The 19,454-nt window shown below is 35.4% G+C and overlaps 1 protein-coding gene across 14 annotated transcripts in view; it reads left to right on the forward strand.

Moving 5' to 3' along the window:
• Window positions 1-15,679, forward strand: part of LOC135126239 (inositol hexakisphosphate and diphosphoinositol-pentakisphosphate kinase 2-like) — a 38,900-nt gene extending 23,221 nt beyond the window's left edge. For 8 of the 14 annotated variants that reach the window (XM_064052142.1, XM_064052140.1, XM_064052132.1 and 5 more), the window contains 9 exons: window positions 5,071-5,319; window positions 5,367-5,569; window positions 5,626-5,789; window positions 6,069-6,110; window positions 7,288-8,283; window positions 13,637-13,876; window positions 13,923-14,040; window positions 14,299-14,450; window positions 14,496-15,679. In XM_064052142.1, the coding sequence (XP_063908212.1) occupies window positions 5,071-5,319; window positions 5,367-5,569; window positions 5,626-5,789; window positions 6,069-6,110; window positions 7,288-8,283; window positions 13,637-13,876; window positions 13,923-14,040; window positions 14,299-14,450; window positions 14,496-15,613 (3,282 nt within the window). In that variant the 3' untranslated portion in view covers window positions 15,614-15,679. The remainder of the gene's footprint in view (window positions 1-5,070; window positions 5,320-5,366; window positions 5,570-5,625; window positions 5,790-6,068; window positions 6,111-7,287; window positions 8,284-13,636; window positions 13,877-13,922; window positions 14,041-14,298; window positions 14,451-14,495) is intronic. The other 6 variants (XM_064052135.1, XM_064052138.1, XM_064052145.1 and 3 more) reach the window with 6 other exon arrangements.
• Window positions 15,680-19,454: the final 3,775 nt, after the last annotated feature.

The following is a 19,454-nucleotide window of genomic DNA, read 5'->3' on the forward strand; positions in this document are numbered from 1 at the left end:
TAATTAATAAAATCTCGGGGGATATTTGTTGTTTTAATAAAAAAAAAAACAGGGATTTCTGGAACCATAGTGTTTTATTTTTTAACAAATTGTAAAGAACCTCACATTTCCTTGGTGTTTTACTTTTAAAGGAATTTAAGATTCTAGGAGGCCTCTGAGCTCTCTGGTATTTAATTTTTGAATTCATTAAAAAAACTCGAGGTATCTTTGGTGTTTCAGTTTTTAAGAATTTCAAGAGCCTCTGATGTTTTATTTTTGAAAGGATCTAAGAATTTCAGGCCCCTGTGGTGCTTTATTTTTTGAAGTGTTTTAAGAATCTCAAAGGTCCGTGGTGTCTTATTTTTGAAATAAATAGTAAAGTCTCAAGGCACATTTGATTTCAGTTTAAACAAAAAAAAAAAAAAACCCATAGTGTTTTATTTTTAACGGTATTTAAGATTCTAGGAGGTCCCTAGGGTTTGTTTGTTTTTTTAATAATTAAAAAATCTCAGGGGCCCCTTCAGTGTTTTATTTTTTAAACAAATTTAAAGAATCTCTGATGTTTTTATTTTTGAAATAATTTAAGAATCTCAGAGGCTCCTAGTGTTTTATTTTTGAGTTTTATTTTTGAAATAATTTAAGAATCTCAGGTAAGAATCGATAAAATTGAAAAATCACAAAACTGAAACATCGAAGTTGAAAAACCGTCGGATTGAAAAATGCGAAAACTGAAAATCGAATTGAAAAGTAACAAAATCGATTAATTGAGAAATTGAAAAAGTCAAAACATCGAACTCTTGATAAATGGAGAAACAGAATAACTGAAAAATTGAAAAATTTATATACCAAAAGGTCCAAATAAAATACAGAAAATTCCAAAAATTGAAAAATCGAAAAATTGAAGAGAAACCTAAAATTTAAAAAGAGAAACAGGAAAAAACGAGAAATGGAAAAATTGAAAAACTGAGGAACTAAAAAATTGAAAAATCCTAAAGCTGAAAATCGAAAAACTGAAAAATGGAGAAATCGAGAAATTGGAAAATGAAAAAATCAATTAATCGAAAATCTGATAACTCGAAAAATTGAAAAATTAAAAAATCGAAACTTCGAAATCGTAATAAGTCGGGAAATACATTAGGTAAATGAAAAATCGAAAAATCTAAAATGGAAAAAATTCAAAAAATTGAAAATAATCGAAAAATTGAGAAATAAAAAAATCTAAAATTTAACAATAGAAACAGGAAACAAACGTGAAATCGAAAAATTGAAAAATTGAAGGAAAAGTAAAAAATCGAAAAACTGAAAAATCGGGAAATTGAAAATGGAAAAAATTCCAAACTTTGAAAAAAAATCGAAAAATTGAGAAATAAAACAATCCAAAAATTGAAAAATCTAAAATTTAACAATCGGAACAGGAAACGAATGAGAAATCGAAAATCGAATAATTGTAAAATGGGAGAAAAATTAAGAAATCAAAAAACTGAAAAGTCGGGAAATTGAAAAATCAAGAAATTGAAATAAAAAAAGTCGTAGGATTGAAATATTCTAAAATGGAAAATCGAAAAATTTAAGAATTGAAAAATCGAAAAGTGGAGAAATCGAGAAATGGGAAAACCAAAAAATTGAAGAAAAAATAAAAAAAATCGATTAATCGAGAAATTGAGCAATCGAAAACATCTAAATCTTGATAAATCGAGAAATAGAATAACTGAAAAATCAAAAAATTTAAAAACCGAAAAATGTAAACAAAATAGAGGAAATTCCAAAAATTGAAAAATTGAGAAATCAAAAAATCGAAAAATTGAAAAATAAATCTAAACAAGAGAAAAACGAGAAATGGAAAAACTGAATTTTCAGAGGCTTCTAGTGTTTTATTTTTGTAGCAAATTTAACGAATGTTGAGAGCCTCTGATGTTTTATTTTTGAAAGAATTTAAAAATCTGGGCGTATTTTTGGTGTTTCAGTTTTAAAAGATTTTAAGAATCTTATAGGCCTCTGGTGTTTTATTTTTGAATTAATTAAAAAAATCTCGCGGTATCCTTGGTGTTTCAGTTTTAAAAGATTTAAGAATCTCGGGGCTCTTTGGTGTTTTATATTTGAAATAACTTAAGAATCTCAAGGGTCTCCGGTGTTTTATTTTTAAAAGAATTTAAGAATCTCGGGATATCTTTGGTGTTTCAGTTTTAAAAGAATTTTAGAATCTCAGAGGCCTCTGGTGTTTTATTTTTGAATTAATTTAAAAAATCTCGGGGAAACCTTGGTGTTTCAATGTTAAAAGATTTAAGAATCTCGGGGCTCTTTGGTGTTTTATTTTTTAAATAACTTAAGAATCTCAGGGGTCTCCGGTGTTTTATTTTTAAAAGAATTTAAAAATCTCGGGGTATCTTTGGTGTTTCAGTTTTAAAAGAATTTAAGAATCTCAGTGGCCAATGGTGTTTTATTTTTTTATTAATTAAAAAAATCTCGGGGTATCCTTTGTGTTTCAATTTGAAAAGATTTAAGGATATCGGGGCTCTTTGGTGTTTTATTTTTGAATTAATTTAGGAATCTCAGGGGTCTCCGGCATTTTATTTTAAAAAGAATGTAAGAATCTCAGTGGCCAATGGTGTTTTATTTTTGAATTAATTAAAAAAATCTCTGGGTATCCTTGATGTTTCAGTTTTAAAAGATTTAAGGATCTCGGGGCTCTTTGGTGTTTTATTTTTGAAATGATTTAAGAATCTCAGGGGTATCCGGCGTTTTATTTTTAAAAGAATTTAAGAATCTCAGTGGCCAATGGTGTTTTATTTTTTAATTAATTAAAAAAATTTGGGGATATCCTTGGTGTTTCAGTTTTAAAAGATTTAAGAATCTCGGAGCTCTTTTGGTGTTTTATTTTTTAAATAACTTAAGAATCTCAGGGGTATCCGGTGTTTTATTAAAAAAAAAAAAGAATCTCGGGGTATCTTGGGTGTTTCAGTTTAAAAGAATTTAAGAATCTCTGGGACCAATGGTGTTTTATTTTTGAATTAATTAAAAAAATCTCGTGGGGTCCTTGGTGTTTCAGTTTTAAAAGATTTAAGAATCTCGGTACTCTTTGGTATTTTATTTTTGAAATAATTTAAAAATCTCAGGATTCTCTGGTGTTTTATTTTTGATATAATTAAAATAATCTCGGGGTATTTGTGGTGTTTCAGTTTTAAAATAATTTAAGATTCTCAGATGCTCATAATGTTTTATTTTTGAAACAAATTTAAAGAATATGAAGAGCCTCTGATGTTTCAAAGGATTTAAGAATCTGGAGGTTCCTTGGTGTTTTATTTTTTAAATCATTTAAGAGTCCCGGGGGTATTTTTGGTGTTTCAGTTTTTTAAAAGATTTTAAGAATCTCAGGAGCCGCTAGTGTTTTATTTTTGAATTAATTAAAAAAATCTCGCGGTATCCTTGGTGTCTCAGTTTTAGAAGATTTAAGAATCTCGATGCTCTTTGGTGTTTTATTTTTTAAATAACTTAAGAATCTCAGGGGTCTCCGGTGTTTTATTTTTAAAAGAATTTAAGAATCTCGGGGTATCTTTGGTGTTTCAGTTTTAAAAGAATTTAAGAATTTCAGTGGCCAATGGTGTTTTATTTTTTTATTAATTAAAAAAATCTCGGGGTATCCTTGGTGTTTCAATTTGAAAAGATTTAAGGATCTCGGAGATCTTTGGTGTTTTATTTTTGAATTAATTTAGGAATCTCAGGGGTCTCCGGTGTTTTATTTTAAAAAGAATTTAAGAATCCCAGTGGCCAATGGTGTTTTATTTTTGAATTAATTTAAAAAATCTAGAGGATACTTGGTGTTTCAATTTTAAAAGATTTAAGGATCTCGGGGCTCTTTGGTGTTTGATTTTTGAATTAATTTAAGAATCTCAGGGATTTCTAGTGTTTTATTTTTGATATAATTAAAATAATCTCGGGGTATCTGTGGTGTTTCAGTTTTAAAATAATTTAAGATTCTCAGATGCTCATAGTGTTTTATTTTTGAAGCAAATTTAAAGAATATGAAGAGCCTCTGATGTTTGGGAATCTGGGGGTTCCTTGGTGTTTTATTTTTGAAATATTTAAGAATCTCGTGGTATTTTTTGGTGTTTCAGTTTTTTAAAAAATTTTAAGAATCTCAGGAACCTCTGGTGTTTTATTTTTGAAATAATTTAAAAAAAATCTCGGGGTATCTGCAGTGTTTCAGTTTTAAAATAAATTTAAGATTCTCAGGGGCCTCGGGTCTTTTATTTTTGAATTAATAAAAAACAATCTCCGCGTATTTTTGATATTTCAGTTTTAAAGAATTTAAGATTCTCAATTATTATTGAAGCAAATTTAAGAATTTCAAAAGCCTCTGATGTCTTATTTTTGAAAGGATTTAAAAATTTCAGGGCCGTTTCTTATTTTATTTTTGCAAGAATTAAACAAATCTCAAGGTATTTTTGGAGTTTAAAGTTGAAAAGAATTTAAGAATATCGGGAACCTCGAATGTTTTATTTTTGAAAGAAATTAAGAATCTGGAAGCCATTTGGTGTTTGATTTTTGAAATAATTTAAGAATTTTTGGGATCTCTGGTGTTTTATTTTTGAAATAACTAAAAAAATCTCGAGATATATGTGGTGTTTCAGTTTTAAAACAATTTAAGAATCTCAGGGGCCTCTGGTGTTTTATTTTTGAATTGATTAAAAAAATCTCCGGATATCTTTGATGTTTCAATTTTAAAGATTCTCAGAGGCGCCTAGTATTTCATTATTAAAGCAAATTTAAAGAACCTCAAGAGTCTGATCTTTCATTTTTGAAAAGATTTAAGAATTTCAGAGCCTTGTGGTGTTTTATTTCTGAATTAATTAAAAAAATCTCGGGGCTCTTCGGTGTTCTACTTTTGAAATAATTTAAGAATCTCGGGGGTCTCTGGCGTTTTATTTTTGACAAAATAAGTCCCTTTTTTTCAAAGAACGTGAAATAATGTTTAGTGATATTCTTTTTTTTTTTGTTTTAAGAATTCAGTTACAAATTATTTTAAAAAATTTCGATGTCTAGCTATAATTCGAAACGAATTCAGCCTAAACAACTCCCGACCAATTTTTCCAGATTAAACGCGACGAGCAGTGGCGCCGAGCCATGGAATACGTATCCATGGTCTCCGAACTAAACTACATGTCCCAGGTTGTGATAATGTTGTACGAAGACCCCACCAAAGACCCCTGCAGCGAAGAGAGATTCCACGTAGAACTCCACTTCAGCCCCGGAGTGAATTGCTGCGTCCAGAAAAATTTGCCACCAGGACCCGGCTTCCGACCTCACTCTCGGAACGAATCCGCAGCCAGCAAAAACAACACGGTAACTAACCCAACCACAGACTGACAAAACATTAAAAACTTCTGCAGAGTTCGGAGACTTCGGCCACCGCCACCCCCGACGAGCCCAAACCCCAGTGTTCGACAAGAATCGAAGAAGAGGGCCCGATCGAGGAAGAGAAGCCCGAAATCGTGGAAACGCCGGCCAGTTCAGCGGAACAATCGCCGACGACTTCGCCGGACGACACGTACTACCGACAGTACGGAAAATCGAGCGAGCCCATCCCCATAGGGTAAACGAAACGCGGCCTTGAGACACCTTCAACCTAAAGTCGTTAATTTGTGGCAGGAGTAGTCACACCGTGAGCGGCCACGAAGCCATGCACCTCGCCCAGCGGTTAACCGAAGAACTCGCGCAGCAGAGCAGCCGGAGTTACTCCAACCGCGCCATAAGTCCGGAGCCCGAAACCAGGTCCAAGAGCTACGAGAACAAGAGTCCTCAGAAGGGGAAAGGTGAGACGGAGGCGAGCCAGTTTTGTTGCTTTCGAGTTTGTGCAAATCGGGTTAAAGTACGCCTTGTTAGTCCGGCGAGGGTGGGCTGGGTGGTTTTGGGTGTATCGAGGACGTGCGACTGCTTGGGGATGTGGTCGTTATTGGAACGTAAGCGTCCGTCTGTGTTGTGGTAGACGACATTGCGCCTTATGTTCCAGTAAGGACTGGAATTTAAGCCCGGTTTGTCTCCGAGTGTGTGGCATGCGTCGGTTCTAACCTACTACTAATTTGTTTGAGCAGCCGAGAAACTGCATCAAAGTCTGGACGCTGTTAACAGCAAAGGTACGCAAACCTGAACGACTAGTAGCTTTTCCCCTTGACTGTGCCGCATTTTGTCCGACAACCCCCACGTCCACAGAAAAGAGAAATTGACAATCGTTTTTTGTTTAGTTCGATCCGGCGTAAACCCCTTGACGTTACAGGATTTTGTTAAAACGCACACGTGTTTGATTGCCGATTACATCCAACTTGATTTTGTTTCCGGGTCCTCTTCCACCACATCTCTGCTTTTTCTGTTACTGGAACGCGTAGAAGTTTGTTCGGTAGGAGAAGCACGCACTGCGTTTTACGTACGACACGTATCTTGCGACCGTTTAAATATATCTAAATTTCTTTGCCGTCGGTTTAGTTAGATATGTTTGAAAGGTTCGTTATCTTCAGCACTGGTACCGAACATTTTTCTGCTTGTTGCTGGATGTTTCCGAGATTTCCTCACCGTTATGCCCGGCGTGTCGAAATCTCGGCTTGCCTTAGCATGAGCAAAGTCAAGTTGATGTGATACTGAACTCATCTGTCTGGTAGACCCGTGCGACTGGTGTTTCCCACGATTTTTACGTCGGAAATACATTTTTCTCTTAGCGTTTCGACGAAACGGGATAGAGTTTGATGCATTTCCGCGCATTCTGCTCCCTCTTCGGTTCCTCCTTTCTCTTGAGGCATCGTGTCTGAGATGGGATTTTGTTTCTACCGATACGATACGAAGCGATAAAGACGACCACATTTTATCGGTACCGATATTTTATCGGTAACCGATATTTTATCGGTACCGATATTTTATCGTTATAGAAACAAAATCCTCCCCCCAGGTCTCATTTCATGCTCGCTTCGCTTCTTTCGATCTTTCTCGCTTCTGCATGCCTCTTTTAACGTTTACTATTTTTTCGTTTGTTTGCGTGCGTTTTGTGGTTTGAGTTGTGGGCTGTGCGCAGGCCCCGGGGGCGTCTAGCGAGGGGCAAACCGCCACCAGAAACGAATAACGTCCGAAAAAATTTGATTTTGTTGATTCTGGCGGCGGTTCGGCCCTCCCCCTGTCACTGTATTCAAGTGGTGGTAGCAAATTACTGACTCGATTCTTTTTTCTTTTCCAAACCCCGTGCTTCGCTTCCCTTGTTTGTTTTAACGGTGACTCGAACACATCTAACTCTCGCCATGATTTGCTTTCGTTTTAATTCGAACACAGACTCACCCCATAACGACACAGATACGTCAATAACACCCACGAACATACCCAAAACGCCACCCATCGAGGTCCCAGTGCGTACCGTCGACCCTAGCGAGCCTCTAGACTCTTGTCCGTACTCGTTCAAGCCCATCGGGTCGGACCGGCCCGAGCTCAGTCCGATTTCCGGCTCGTTCGACTACGACTTCCGCAGCGACCAGAACTCCCCGGTGACGCTCAAGTCGCCGGAGGAGACCCCCAAGTCGCGGCCCGAGAGCGCCACCAACGAGCTGCCGCTGACCGAGCTCAACCTCGCCCTGTTCACGTCCGAGCAGGAGTACCTCAACTCGTCGAGGATGAGCACGAACGAGCTGCCGCTGTCCGACATCAAGCTGAGCAAGCAGAACACGCTCGACAGCCAGGTGGACGACGTCTCGCTGGAGGTGAACTGGGAGAACGACGCCAAGGAGGAGGAGAGCGCGAGGAGCAAGCGCCACCGGTCGTTCTCGGACCCGAACATCCTCGACGGGGAGAAGCTGTTCCTCTTGGAGAAGTACAACGAGAGTCTGAGTCGCGACGGTACGCCACTGAACTCGAGCAATAACCTGAGTCCGGGAGAGTCGTCCCGAATCCCGTTCAGTTTCCATCCCCAGCACGCGCCCCCGTTGTCGCTGTTCTCTACCACTTTCACCCGCTCCCCCTCCAACCTGCTCTCTTTCTTCTCTTCGCCCCCTCGCGCCTCTCGCTCAATCTCTCACCCCAGTCCCGGCGTGTCTGTGAACCACCCGTGCATGTCCGATACAGAGTGCAACAACGCAACAGTCAGACGCCACCGTCACAGTATTGCCGGACAGATGAGCTATTACAAGATGCTAGGGTTCGGGTGCGGAGGACCTCTAGGTTTCAAGAAGCTGGCGGCGGGGAGCGGCAACTCGCTCTTCTCGACGGCGGTCATCTCGGGCAGCAGCAGCGCCCCCAACCTGAGGGACATGATCCCGAGCACGGCCAGCGCCTCGGGTAAGTTGATTTTCTTTCATTTAACCAACAACTGCTACACGGTCTTCCTGTGATTTTTTTTTTATTCTCTTACGTATTTTAATTATTGATAAACGCTATCATAAAATTCCCCAACCCCTTCAGAATATCGTCGCCTGAGAACTTGTTTGATCCACAGACCGGAGCGCTCTCAAGCCAATGTCGACTCTAAGCGTTTAGAATTTCTGCGTAAAACATAAAATTACATCTCACATGTTTCACTCGATTTTGACATGCAACTATTTTTTGTTTAATTAAGAATTATTTTTTTTATTGTAAATTGAACAATCGGATAATTGAAAAATCGAAACTTCGAAAAATCGGAAAATGGAAAATTAAAAATTACTTACGAATCAGGGTATTTCATTAGCCAAAATCAGTCTTATCTTAGCAGATACTAGCCCCGCCCACCCACCCTCTCTTTTTTTGAGAGTATTTCATTGGCCAAAGATAAGATTGATTGTGGCAAATGATATGCCCTCTAAGAAAATAGAGGGCGGGCGGGCGGGGTTAAAACTTGCTAAGATAGAACTGAACAATATTAAGAGTAGTCGCTGGAATGACGAACGGGTGGGTGGGCGGGGCTACTGTTTGCTCGTAAAACTAGGAAAGTATAAAGCAGTCGAAAAATTTTAAAGTTTAAAAAAGGAAAAACTGAAAATCCAAAAATTAAAAAGTCGAGAAATGGAAAAATCAAAAAGTCATAATACTGAAAATGCCAAAACTGAAATATCGAAAAATTGAAAAATTGGGAAATCGAAAACTTGGAAAAATTGAAGAGAAGAACTGAAATTTCTAAACTTTGGGAAGTCGAAACATGAGAAAATCAAAAAATATTGAACTGAAAAATCGAAAAATCTAAAATTTAAAAAATTGGAAAATGAAAAATCGTTTAATCTAAAAAAACCGACAAATCGAAACATCGAAAGATTCTAAAGTCAGAAATCGAAAAATTGAGAAAGCGAAGTAGGCCAAAACTGAATCGAGATCTCAAAAAATTGAAAAATCGTAAATTTAGAAATTCGGAAAATTGAAAAATAAAATTATACATAGAAGAACTGAAAACTCGAGAAATTGAAAAATCTAGAATTTTAAAAACCGAATAATTAAAATATTGAAAAATTGAAAATTTGAGAAATAGAAATATGTATAAAACAGTCGAAAAATTGAAAAATCTAAAGTTAAAAAAAATAATAAAAAAATCGAAAAATCCGAAAGTCGAAAAATCGAAAAGTCGAAGAATCAGGATACTGGAAAATCCCGAAACTGAAAGAAATGTCCAAAAATTGAGAAATTAAAAAATTGGAAAATTGGGAAATCGAAAAACCAAAAAAGCAAAGTCGAAAAATCGAAAAATCCAAGAATTAAAGAACTGAGAAATCGGAAAACTGAAAATTTAGCAATTTCAAAATTTGAAAAATTGAAAAATAGAAATACTGAACAACTGAAAATTCAAAAAATCGAGAAATCGAAAAATGTTAAATTTAAAACATTGAACAATTAAAATATCACAAAATTGAAAAATCGAGAAATCCAAACATCAAAAAAAAAAATTCGAAAATTTAAAATTTTAAAAAGGAAAAATTGAAAAGCCCCAAAGTAAAAATCGAAAAACCAAGAAATCCAAAAATTGAAACATCGAAAAATTAAAAAACTGAGACATCGAAAAATTAGAGAATCGGGAAATTGAAAAATCGAATTTTAAAAATTCAGAAAATTGAAACATTGACATATAGAACTAAAAAGTCGAGAAGTCGAAAAACCTAGATTTTAAAAATTGAAAATTAAAATATCGAAAAGTTGAAAAATTGAGAAATCGAAATATAAAACTGTCAAAAATTTGAAGAATCTACAGTTTAAAAAACGAAAAACTGAAAATCCAAATAATAAAAAATCGAAAAATCCAGAAGTTGAAAGATCAAAAAGTCGAAATACAAAAAATCCTAGAACTGAAAAATCACAAAATTGGAACGAAATATCCAAAAATTGGGAAATTAAAGAATTGAAAAATTGGGGAATCAAAAAGTCAAAAAAGCAAAGTCGAAAAATCGCAAACTTAAAAAAGCGAAAAATTGAAAAATCGAAAACTTTAAAAGTTAAAAAAACTTTGGAAAATCTAAAGTTTAAAAAATGAAAAACTGAAAATTCAAAAAATAAAAAATCGAAAAATCCAGAAGTTGAAAAATCAAAAAGTCGATATACTAAAAATCCCACAACTGAAATATCGAAAAATTGAATGGAAAAACTGAAAAATCACAAAATTGAACGAAATAATATTCAAAAATTGGGAAATCAAAGAATTGAAAAATTGGGAAATCAAAAAATCAAAAAAGCAAAGTCGAAAAATCGCAGACTTAAAAAAACGAAAAATTGAAAAATCAAAACATTAAAAATAAAAAAAATGTTTGAAAAATCTAAGTTTAAATAAGGAAAAACTGAAAATCCAAAAAATAAAAAATCGAAAAATCCAGAAATTGAAAAATCAAAAAGTCGAAATACAAAAAATCTCAAAACTGAAATATCGAAAAATTGGAAAATTAAATGGAAAAGCTGAAAAATCACAAAACTGAACGAAATATTGAAAAATTGGGAAATTAAAGAAACGAAAAATTGGGAAATCAAAAAGTCAAAAAAGCAAAATCGAAAAATCGCAAAATTAAAAAACCGAAAAATTGAAAAATCAAAAACATTAAAAATAAAAAAAAATGTTGAAAAATCTAAGTTTAAATAAGGAAAAACTGAAAATCCAAAAAATAAAAAATCGAAAAATCCAAAAGTTGAAAAATCAAAAAGTCGAAATATTAAAAATCCCAAAACTGAAATATCGAAAAATTGAAAAATTGAATGGAAAAACTGAAAAATCACAAAATTGAACGAAATATCCAAAAATTGGGAAATTGAAAAATTGAAAAATTGGGAAATCAAAAAGTCAAAAAAGCAAAGTCGAAAAATCGCAAACTTAAAAAACCGAAAAATTGAAAAATCAAAAACTTTAAAAATGATAAAAACTAAAAAATCTAAAGTTTAAAAAACGAAAAACTAAATTCAAAAAATAAAAAACCGAAAAATCCAGAAGTTGAAAAATCAAAAAGTCGAAATATTAATCCCAAAACTGAAATATCGAAAAATTGAATGGAAAAACTGAAAAATCACAAAATTGAACGAAATATCAAAAAATTGGGAAATTAAAGAATTGAAAAGTTGGGAAATGAAAAAGTCAAAAAAGCAAAGTCGAAAAATCGCTAACTTAAAAAGCCGAAAAATTGAAAAATGAAACACTTTCAAAATAAAAAAAACTGAAAAATCTAAAGTTTAAAAAATGAAAAACTGAAAATCCAAAAAATAAAAAATCGAAATTCCCAAAGTTGGCAAATCAAAAAGTCGAAGTACTAAAAATCCTAAAACTGAAATATCGAAAAATTGAATGGAAAAACTGAAAAATCACTAAATTGAACGAAATATCAAAAAATTGAGAAATTAAAGAATTGAAAAGTTGGGAAATCAAAAAGTCAAAAAAGCAAAGTCGAAAAATCGCAAACCTAAAAAACCGAAAAATTCAAAAATCCAAAACTTTAAAAATAAAAAAAAACTGAAAAATCCAAAGTTTAAAAAATGAAAAACTGAAAATACAAAAAATAAAAAATCGAAAAATCCAGAAGCTGAAAAATCGAAAAGTTGAATCCAAGTATTGGAAAATCCCAAAACTGAAAAAAATATCCAAAAATTGAGAAATTAAGAACTGGAAAATTCAGAAATCGAAAAACCAAAAAAAGCAAAGTCGAAAAATCGAAGAAATGAAGAATTGAAAAATTGAAACTTCGAGAAGTCGAGAAATGGGAAAATCAAAAATAGATTAATTGAGAAATGGGAAAACTGAAAATTTACCAACGTCAAAATTTGAAAAACTGAAACATAGAAATAAACATTGACCAATTAAAATATCGGAAAATTGAAAAATCAAGAAATCCAAACATGAAAAAACCAAAAAATTAATCGGGAAATCGAAACTCCAGAATTTAAAAATTGAAAAATTGAGAAATCGGATAATTGAAAAATCAAAAAATAAAAATTCGAAAATCTAAAATTTAAAAATCGAAAAACTGAAATACCTATCGATAAATCGGGAAATCGAAACTCCAGAATTTAAAAATTCGAAAATCTAAAATTTAAAAATGGGAAAATCGACAAATCAAAACTCCAGAATTAATTGAAAAATTGAAAAATCGAAAAACCGGGAAATCGAAAAATCAGAGAATCGAGAAATCGAGGAGTCGAAAGCCGAAAGTTACAAACTGAAAAATGGATAAATCGAGAAACTGAACAATCAAAACATCGAAAGATCCAAATTCGATAAACCGAGAAATCAAAAAATTGAAAAATTGAAAAATTTTAGAAATGAAAAATTGGAAAAATCGAAAATTCAAAAATTCGGAAAATTGAAATATAGAAGAATTGAAAACTCGATAAATCGAAAAACCTAGAATTTCAAAAATTAAAAAAATTAATATTTAACGAAAAATTGAAAATTCAAAAAGTAAAAAATCCAGAAGTCCAAAAATCGAAATATTGAAAAATCCCAAAATTGAAAAAAATAAAAAAAGAAATCGAAAAACTAAAAAAGCAAAGTCGAAAAATTGTAAGCTTAAAAAAATCGAAAAATTCAAAAATAAAAACCTGACAAATTGAAGAATTGAAAAAATTGAAGCTTTGGGAAGTCGAGAAATGGGAAAATAAAAAAAAAGATTGGTTCAGAAATCGGAAAACTGAAAATTTAGAAACATCAAAATCTGAAAAATTAAAAAAAAATCGTCAAATTCGAAAGCCGAAAAATCTCAGTAGCGTAATTATAAACCACAAGTTCAGAACTATGCTACTTTTTAACATTTAAATAACGTTTATTCGACAAAATTATCGAACGGATAAATTTTGACTGACGATTTAACATGCTTCCAGTAACTATAAATTGGAAAATGTTGATTTTTCCCAAAAATCTTGTTGGTGACAAATTTTGGTGAGCGTTTTACCATTTGATAATACAATTTGAAATGTAAATTTTATCAGTTGGGAACATTAGTTCTTCGTAGTGGATAAGTATCAGATCAGCGCTTAGAGTCGATATTGGCCTGAGTGCGCTCTGGTCTGCAGATCAAACAAGTTCTCAGTCACTTACTTATTATTGCATTAAACATTAATATTCTGAAATTATTCATATCATTTTGACATTAATAAATCCAACAATTTATCAGACTTTTTTAAATTTCGCCCCAAATTTTTTCGTTATCCCCATTGATGGAGACCGCTGTTCGATCGGCAACACGCAAAATAATTTTTTTAGCGATTGAAGGTTTCGGCGGGGTGCCCCCGATCCGCCCCCTGGAGACCCTCCACAACGCTCTCTCGCTGAGGCAGATCGACACGTTCTTGGAGCAGATGACGGCCGCGCCGCTATTCCGGACGCCGTCGTCCACGCCGCCCAAGTACCCCTCGACGCCGCTGCCGACGCCCACCAACGGCGGCCAGTCCATGGTGACGAGTTCGGCGTCCCAGCCGCTGAAGCTGCAGTCGCCGAGTAACAGTAAGTCGCGTCGCGGTCGATGTTCTTGTTTCTGATTTGTCTGTAGGCGTAGGGTGGAGCGGCCCTCCGAGTTTCGTGTCGAGCAGCGGCCCGTCGTCGCCCGGCGTCTCCGAGAACTCGAAGGAGAGCAGCGAGATGTCGTCGAGCATCATCAGCGCCGATGGGTACTTACAAAAATTAAACGAATTAAATAAATAGCCACTTTCTGTCATCATTCTTCTTGATTTTATTTATTTCACCCTTTCTCTTTCATACAGTCTGTATTGTATGTGCATGGTTCTTTTGTCGGGAATGTTTTTTCTTCGGCCAGGTCTGTATTATATGTGGCACTTAGGTTGTTGTGTTTGCGTGACGTCACACTGCACTGATTTGCTTGTGTGTGGTTGAGGTGTGGTTGGGTACTGATGGGTTTTCTTGTGTAGGATAAATGTGGACAATTTTACTAAAATCTTCCCAACTGCTCCTGGGTTGGATCAGGATTTGGGGAATGTGGGGATCTTGCTCGATTTCGATCGGGAGATTTCAGGATCGATGGAGTTCTCGGAGTACTACTCCCAGATTCACAGGCCTCAAGGTACGTCAAGGTTGTCTAATCCGTGTTAGTACAGTGGTGTTGTAGGAGACAGCGGTGACGTCACTCCAGTCTCGGGTGGCTCGGAAGTCGAATTCAACACGAACGATGCAACCGCGGGCTCGACTGCAGAGTGTGACGTCACGGTTACCGAAGACATCGACTCGTGCTTCCTCGGAGACGAACACGGCATCGAAAGCCCCATGTCTCTACCATGCAACATGATCACAAGCATGACCGAAAACAATCTCCTGTGCCAAGGTAGCATAACCCCCAAGGTGATCTCACCCATGAGTACCAACATCAACATATGCACCAACATCCTGCACCCATCCAACTCCGACAACATCAGTCTCAAACATATCGAAAACATCGACAGAATGCAGCCATCCTCCAGCAGAATCTACAACGAATTCGACCGCACCAGAGACTTCAAGAACTTCACCAAGAAATCCAACATCTACGATAAAGACTTGCCATGCACGAGTAAGAACCTGGTGGCTCTCGGTTCCGACAAGTGGTGCACCACCAAAGAAAAATTCCTAGAAGCGACGTTCACTCCAGATTCGTCCGAAAAGAAGCAACCCTTCGAGAAAACGGGCGAACCCAAACCCAACCCCGGGACCGTCGTGGTCAAAGAACACTACATAGAGCCCCCACGGATGACCCGAATTTCCAGGAGCTTCCACGGGAAGTCGCCCACGAGTAGCAGCTTCCTCGACATCTCGGGTTCGGCTCCCAGGAGAGCCAGTGAAGGCATACCCTTGACTAGCCGTAGTTTGAACCTGCAGCCCGATACGCTGAAACAAGACTTCCCGAGTTCGAGTGGGGGGAGTAGGCGGAAGAGCAGTCTGGAAAAGAGGAGCGGGCGGCCTCAGTTCGTGACGCAGTTGTCGCAGCCTTGCGGGAGCACCATGCCGTCTCCCGGTTTAGGTTTAAGGAAGACTTCTTTGACTGATGTAGGTGTAGGTAAGAAGAGGTTTACCACGACGCTGGTGGACGAGGCCGAGCATGCGGCGGCCATGGGGATCAGCTTCAGGCCGTTTTTGGTCACGGAGGCGGCGAGCGAGGGAGACGGCGACAGGGAAAAGGAGAAAGAGATTGCGTCTGGTAGTAAGGTTTCTTATTTTAGGAGTCTTAGTAGTGATAAAAGCGATAATACGTAAATAAGAGGGATAAGTATACTTTGAAATTCTTTGTGATTATTGTCCAAATAAAGATTTTTTTGTTGAGCGTTTTTTTTTTCTGGTGGTCTGAAGGTATTTACACAGCTTACCTGGTCTCTGGAGCACAACTGAACGTATTTCAATCCTAAAAATTAATCAACATGTGTTTGTGAGGTGTGGTCATTTCAATAATTTAGAATTGCCAACACAAAAATTTGCTTTAATTATTGATATACAGTCATCAAAATTGATTGAGAGAGTTGGTACTCCCTGTTTTTGCCGTGAAGTTTGTCAACCTTATGACAGATTTGTTTAAGGTTAGGTGGCAATGAATTCAGTGCCGTGACAAGAGAACGGGGGGTTGATTGTCGAACTCATAAGCATAAGTGGATTCTGAAGAATAATTCCACGCCCCAAATTCGTCTGAGTACCACTCCGAAACAAATGTAAAATTCGAAACTTCAAATCTGACAACTAATATTTTTTACCAAAAAAAAATCGAAAAAAGACGCCACTGAGTTTTGACATTTGAAACTTGAAACTTCAAATCTAGCAGCTAATATTTTTATACAACTTAACAAACCAAATTATGCAAGTTCAGGTTTACCAACTCTCTCAATCAATTTTGATGACCCTGTATATATACAGTTTCCGACAAAAATTTTCAAACATCACTTTTCTGTCATGTCAAAAATTTTAATGTACTCTATTGCTTTATTGTCCTTATTTCGGACAGCTGGAATGTCAAACTTCATGTAAGTGTCAAATGTAAAAGTTAAAAATGACTGTCAAATATTTAGGTTAGATTTAGGTTGCTTTACACTATTTGACGACTGAATGACATTGACGTCTGAAATTTTTGGCGGCAACTGTATATAATACTTGCTGAGATAAGACTGATTTTCACAGATGACATACTTTGTAAGTAAATAGAGGGCGGGTGGGTGGGGCTAGTATTTCCTAAGATAAGACTGATTTTGGCAGATGACATACTTTCTAAGAAAAGAGAGGGTGGGTGGGCGGGGCTAGTTCTTGCTAAGATAAGACTAATTTTGGCAGATGACATACTTTCTAAGAAAACAGAGGGCGGGTGGGCGGGGTTAAAACTTGCTAAGATAGGACTGATTTTGCCAAATGACTACCCTCTAAGAAAACAGAGGGCGGGCGGGTGAATTGGCACTTTTGACTTTGTTTTAAATTTTAGATTATACCGCTTGTCAAAATAGAATTCAATTCCCTTTGTACAGTAAATAAAATAAGTCAGTGAAATAGAAAAAAAAGGGGCGGAGCTGAGTATAGCTTTTTTCTTAAGAGTCTTGTAAGCAAGTAGTAGCCCCGCCCACTGCCCCCTTTTTATTCCAGTGACTACTCTTATTATTGTGCAGTCTTACCTTAGTAAATACTAGCCCCGCCCACCCGCCCTCTGTTTTATTAGAGGATATGTCATTCGCCAAATTCAGTTTTATCTTAGCATGTACTAGGCCCGCCCACCCGCCCTCACTTTTCTTGGAGGATATGTGATTTGCCGAATTCAGTTTTATCTTAGCAAATACTAACAAAAAAAAAAAAGAAAAATTGAAAAAATGCGCTTTAAAAAATTGAAAACGCCAAAAATTGAAAAATCGAAAAGTGATTAATTAAAAATTAAAAACTTGTGAAATTTGTTTTTCGGAATCAATAAAAATGAATGATCAAAACGGAATAGGGGTGGGTGGGAGGGGCCACTTTTGATTTTGTTTCAAATTTTAGATTCTACCGCTTATCAAAATATAATTCAATTCCCTCTGACAGTAAATAAAATAAGGTAGTGAAATAGAAAAAAAAAGGGGCGGAGCTGAGTATAGCTTTTTTCTTAAGAGTCTTGTAAACAAGTAGTAGCCCCGCCCACTGCCCCCCTTTTTATTCCAGTGACTACTCTTATTATTGTGCAGTCTTACCTTAGTAAATACTAGCCCCGCCCACCCGCGCTCTATTTTCTTAGAGGATATGTCATTTGCCAAATTCAGTTTTATCTTAGCATGTACTAGGCCCGCCCACCCGCCCTCACTTTTCTTGGAAGATATGTGATCTGCCGAATTCAGTTTTATCTTAGCAAATACTAACAAAAAAGAGAAAAATTGAAAAAATGCGCTTTAAAAAATTGAAGACGCCAAAAATTGAAAAATCGAAAAGTGAATAATTAAAAATTAAAAACTTGTGAAATTTGTTTTTCAGAACCAATAAAAATGAATGATCAAAACGGAATAGAGGTGGGTGGGAGGGGCCACTTTTGATTTTGTTTCAAATTTTAGATTCTACCGCTTATCAAAATAGAATTCAATTCCCTCTGTACAGTAAATAAAATAAGTCAGTGAAATAGAAAAAAGAAAAGGTGGGCGGAGCTGAGTATAGCTTTTTTCTTAAGAGTCTTGTAAGCAAGTAGTAGCCCCGCCCACTGCCTGCTCTTCATTCCAGTGACTACTCTTATTATTGTGCAGTCTTACCTTAGTAAATACTAGATCCGCCCACCCGCCCTCTATTTTCTTAGAATATATATCATTTGCCAAAGTTACTTTTATCTTAGCATGTACTAGGCCCGCCCACCCGCCCTCACTTTTCTTAGAGGATATGTCATTTGCCAAATTCAGTTTTATCTTAGCAAATACTAACAAAAAAAAAACATGAAAAAATATATACAGGGTGCCGCATCCAAGTCTGGATATAGGGAATTAACATGGGAATTGGTTTTTATTTTATAATATCTCCCCAGATCACTTTAAAGCTATTATTGAGTGATGCCTTTGTGGAGGTCGAAGAGGGCTATCGGCCAGTATTTTTTTCAAATCGTTGCATCGCGCTCATTCACTGTAAAAAGGTTTTAAAAATCGTATTTTGAAATTCGCGCCCGATCCGAATTGTCGCGAAGTGTTCCGTCGTACTGTCGAAGTTCGGCGATCGCGTCTTTTCATTACCCATGCAAAATTCAAATGTCAAAGTGAAATTAGAAATTATTCTCATCAGAAATCAACGAACAAGTCAAACTGAATTATTTTATCCAGTGTGATGATTATTGTAGGACAAATTAAACGGAATAAATGCACAAACTGCACAAAATATTAATATTATAAGTCGCGACATGTACACATTATATGTATTACTAGTTGCATAACCAATCAAGCCAATCGATAATAAATTTAAATCAGAATATTTTTTATTTTTGCGTATAAATTACTAAACCTGGTTTACTTATTGATGTCTGAAAAACAGATTTCGGGAATTTAACAATTGTTCGCCCATTGAAATATCGCAATTTTTTAAAATTTCAAAAAATTCGAATTTTACACCGAATTTTTCGAAAAGATTGCGGCGTGACCCTAAACACCCTATATTTTTGGAATTAGCACGCCAAGATCTATAACCCTAAATTTTTTGAGAATTTTTAGACGATTTTTTCAAAAATAAAATTCCTGAAACACATTTCGACCCATTTTCAACGATTTTCGAAATTTAACTAAACGCAAAAAACTTAAAAATTAGAAAAATTGAAAAATTGAGAGATTGAAAGATCAAAAGAACGAAAAATCGAAAAGTGATGAAGTCGAAAAATCGAAAAATAGAGAAATCAACAAACAAAAAGTTAAAAGTTGAAAAATTGGAAAACCGGAAAAATCAAAATACGAAAAAATGGAAAACTGGAAAAACTGAGAAACCGAAATAGGCCAAAATAAAAAACTGAAAAACTGATAAATCAAAAACCTTAACAATCAAATCTCGATAAATCAGGAATGGAAAATTAACAAATCGAAAAATTGAAAAACCGAACATCTAAAACCAGGAAGTCGAAAAATCGAAAGATTAAGAA

Source organism: Zophobas morio, unplaced genomic scaffold (genome assembly GCF_036711695.1).
Source record: "Zophobas morio isolate AGI-343-1 ecotype UQ-CSIRO unplaced genomic scaffold, CSIRO_AGI_Zmor_V1 ptg000010l, whole genome shotgun sequence".
Taxonomy (NCBI): domain Eukaryota; kingdom Metazoa; phylum Arthropoda; class Insecta; order Coleoptera; family Tenebrionidae; genus Zophobas; species Zophobas morio.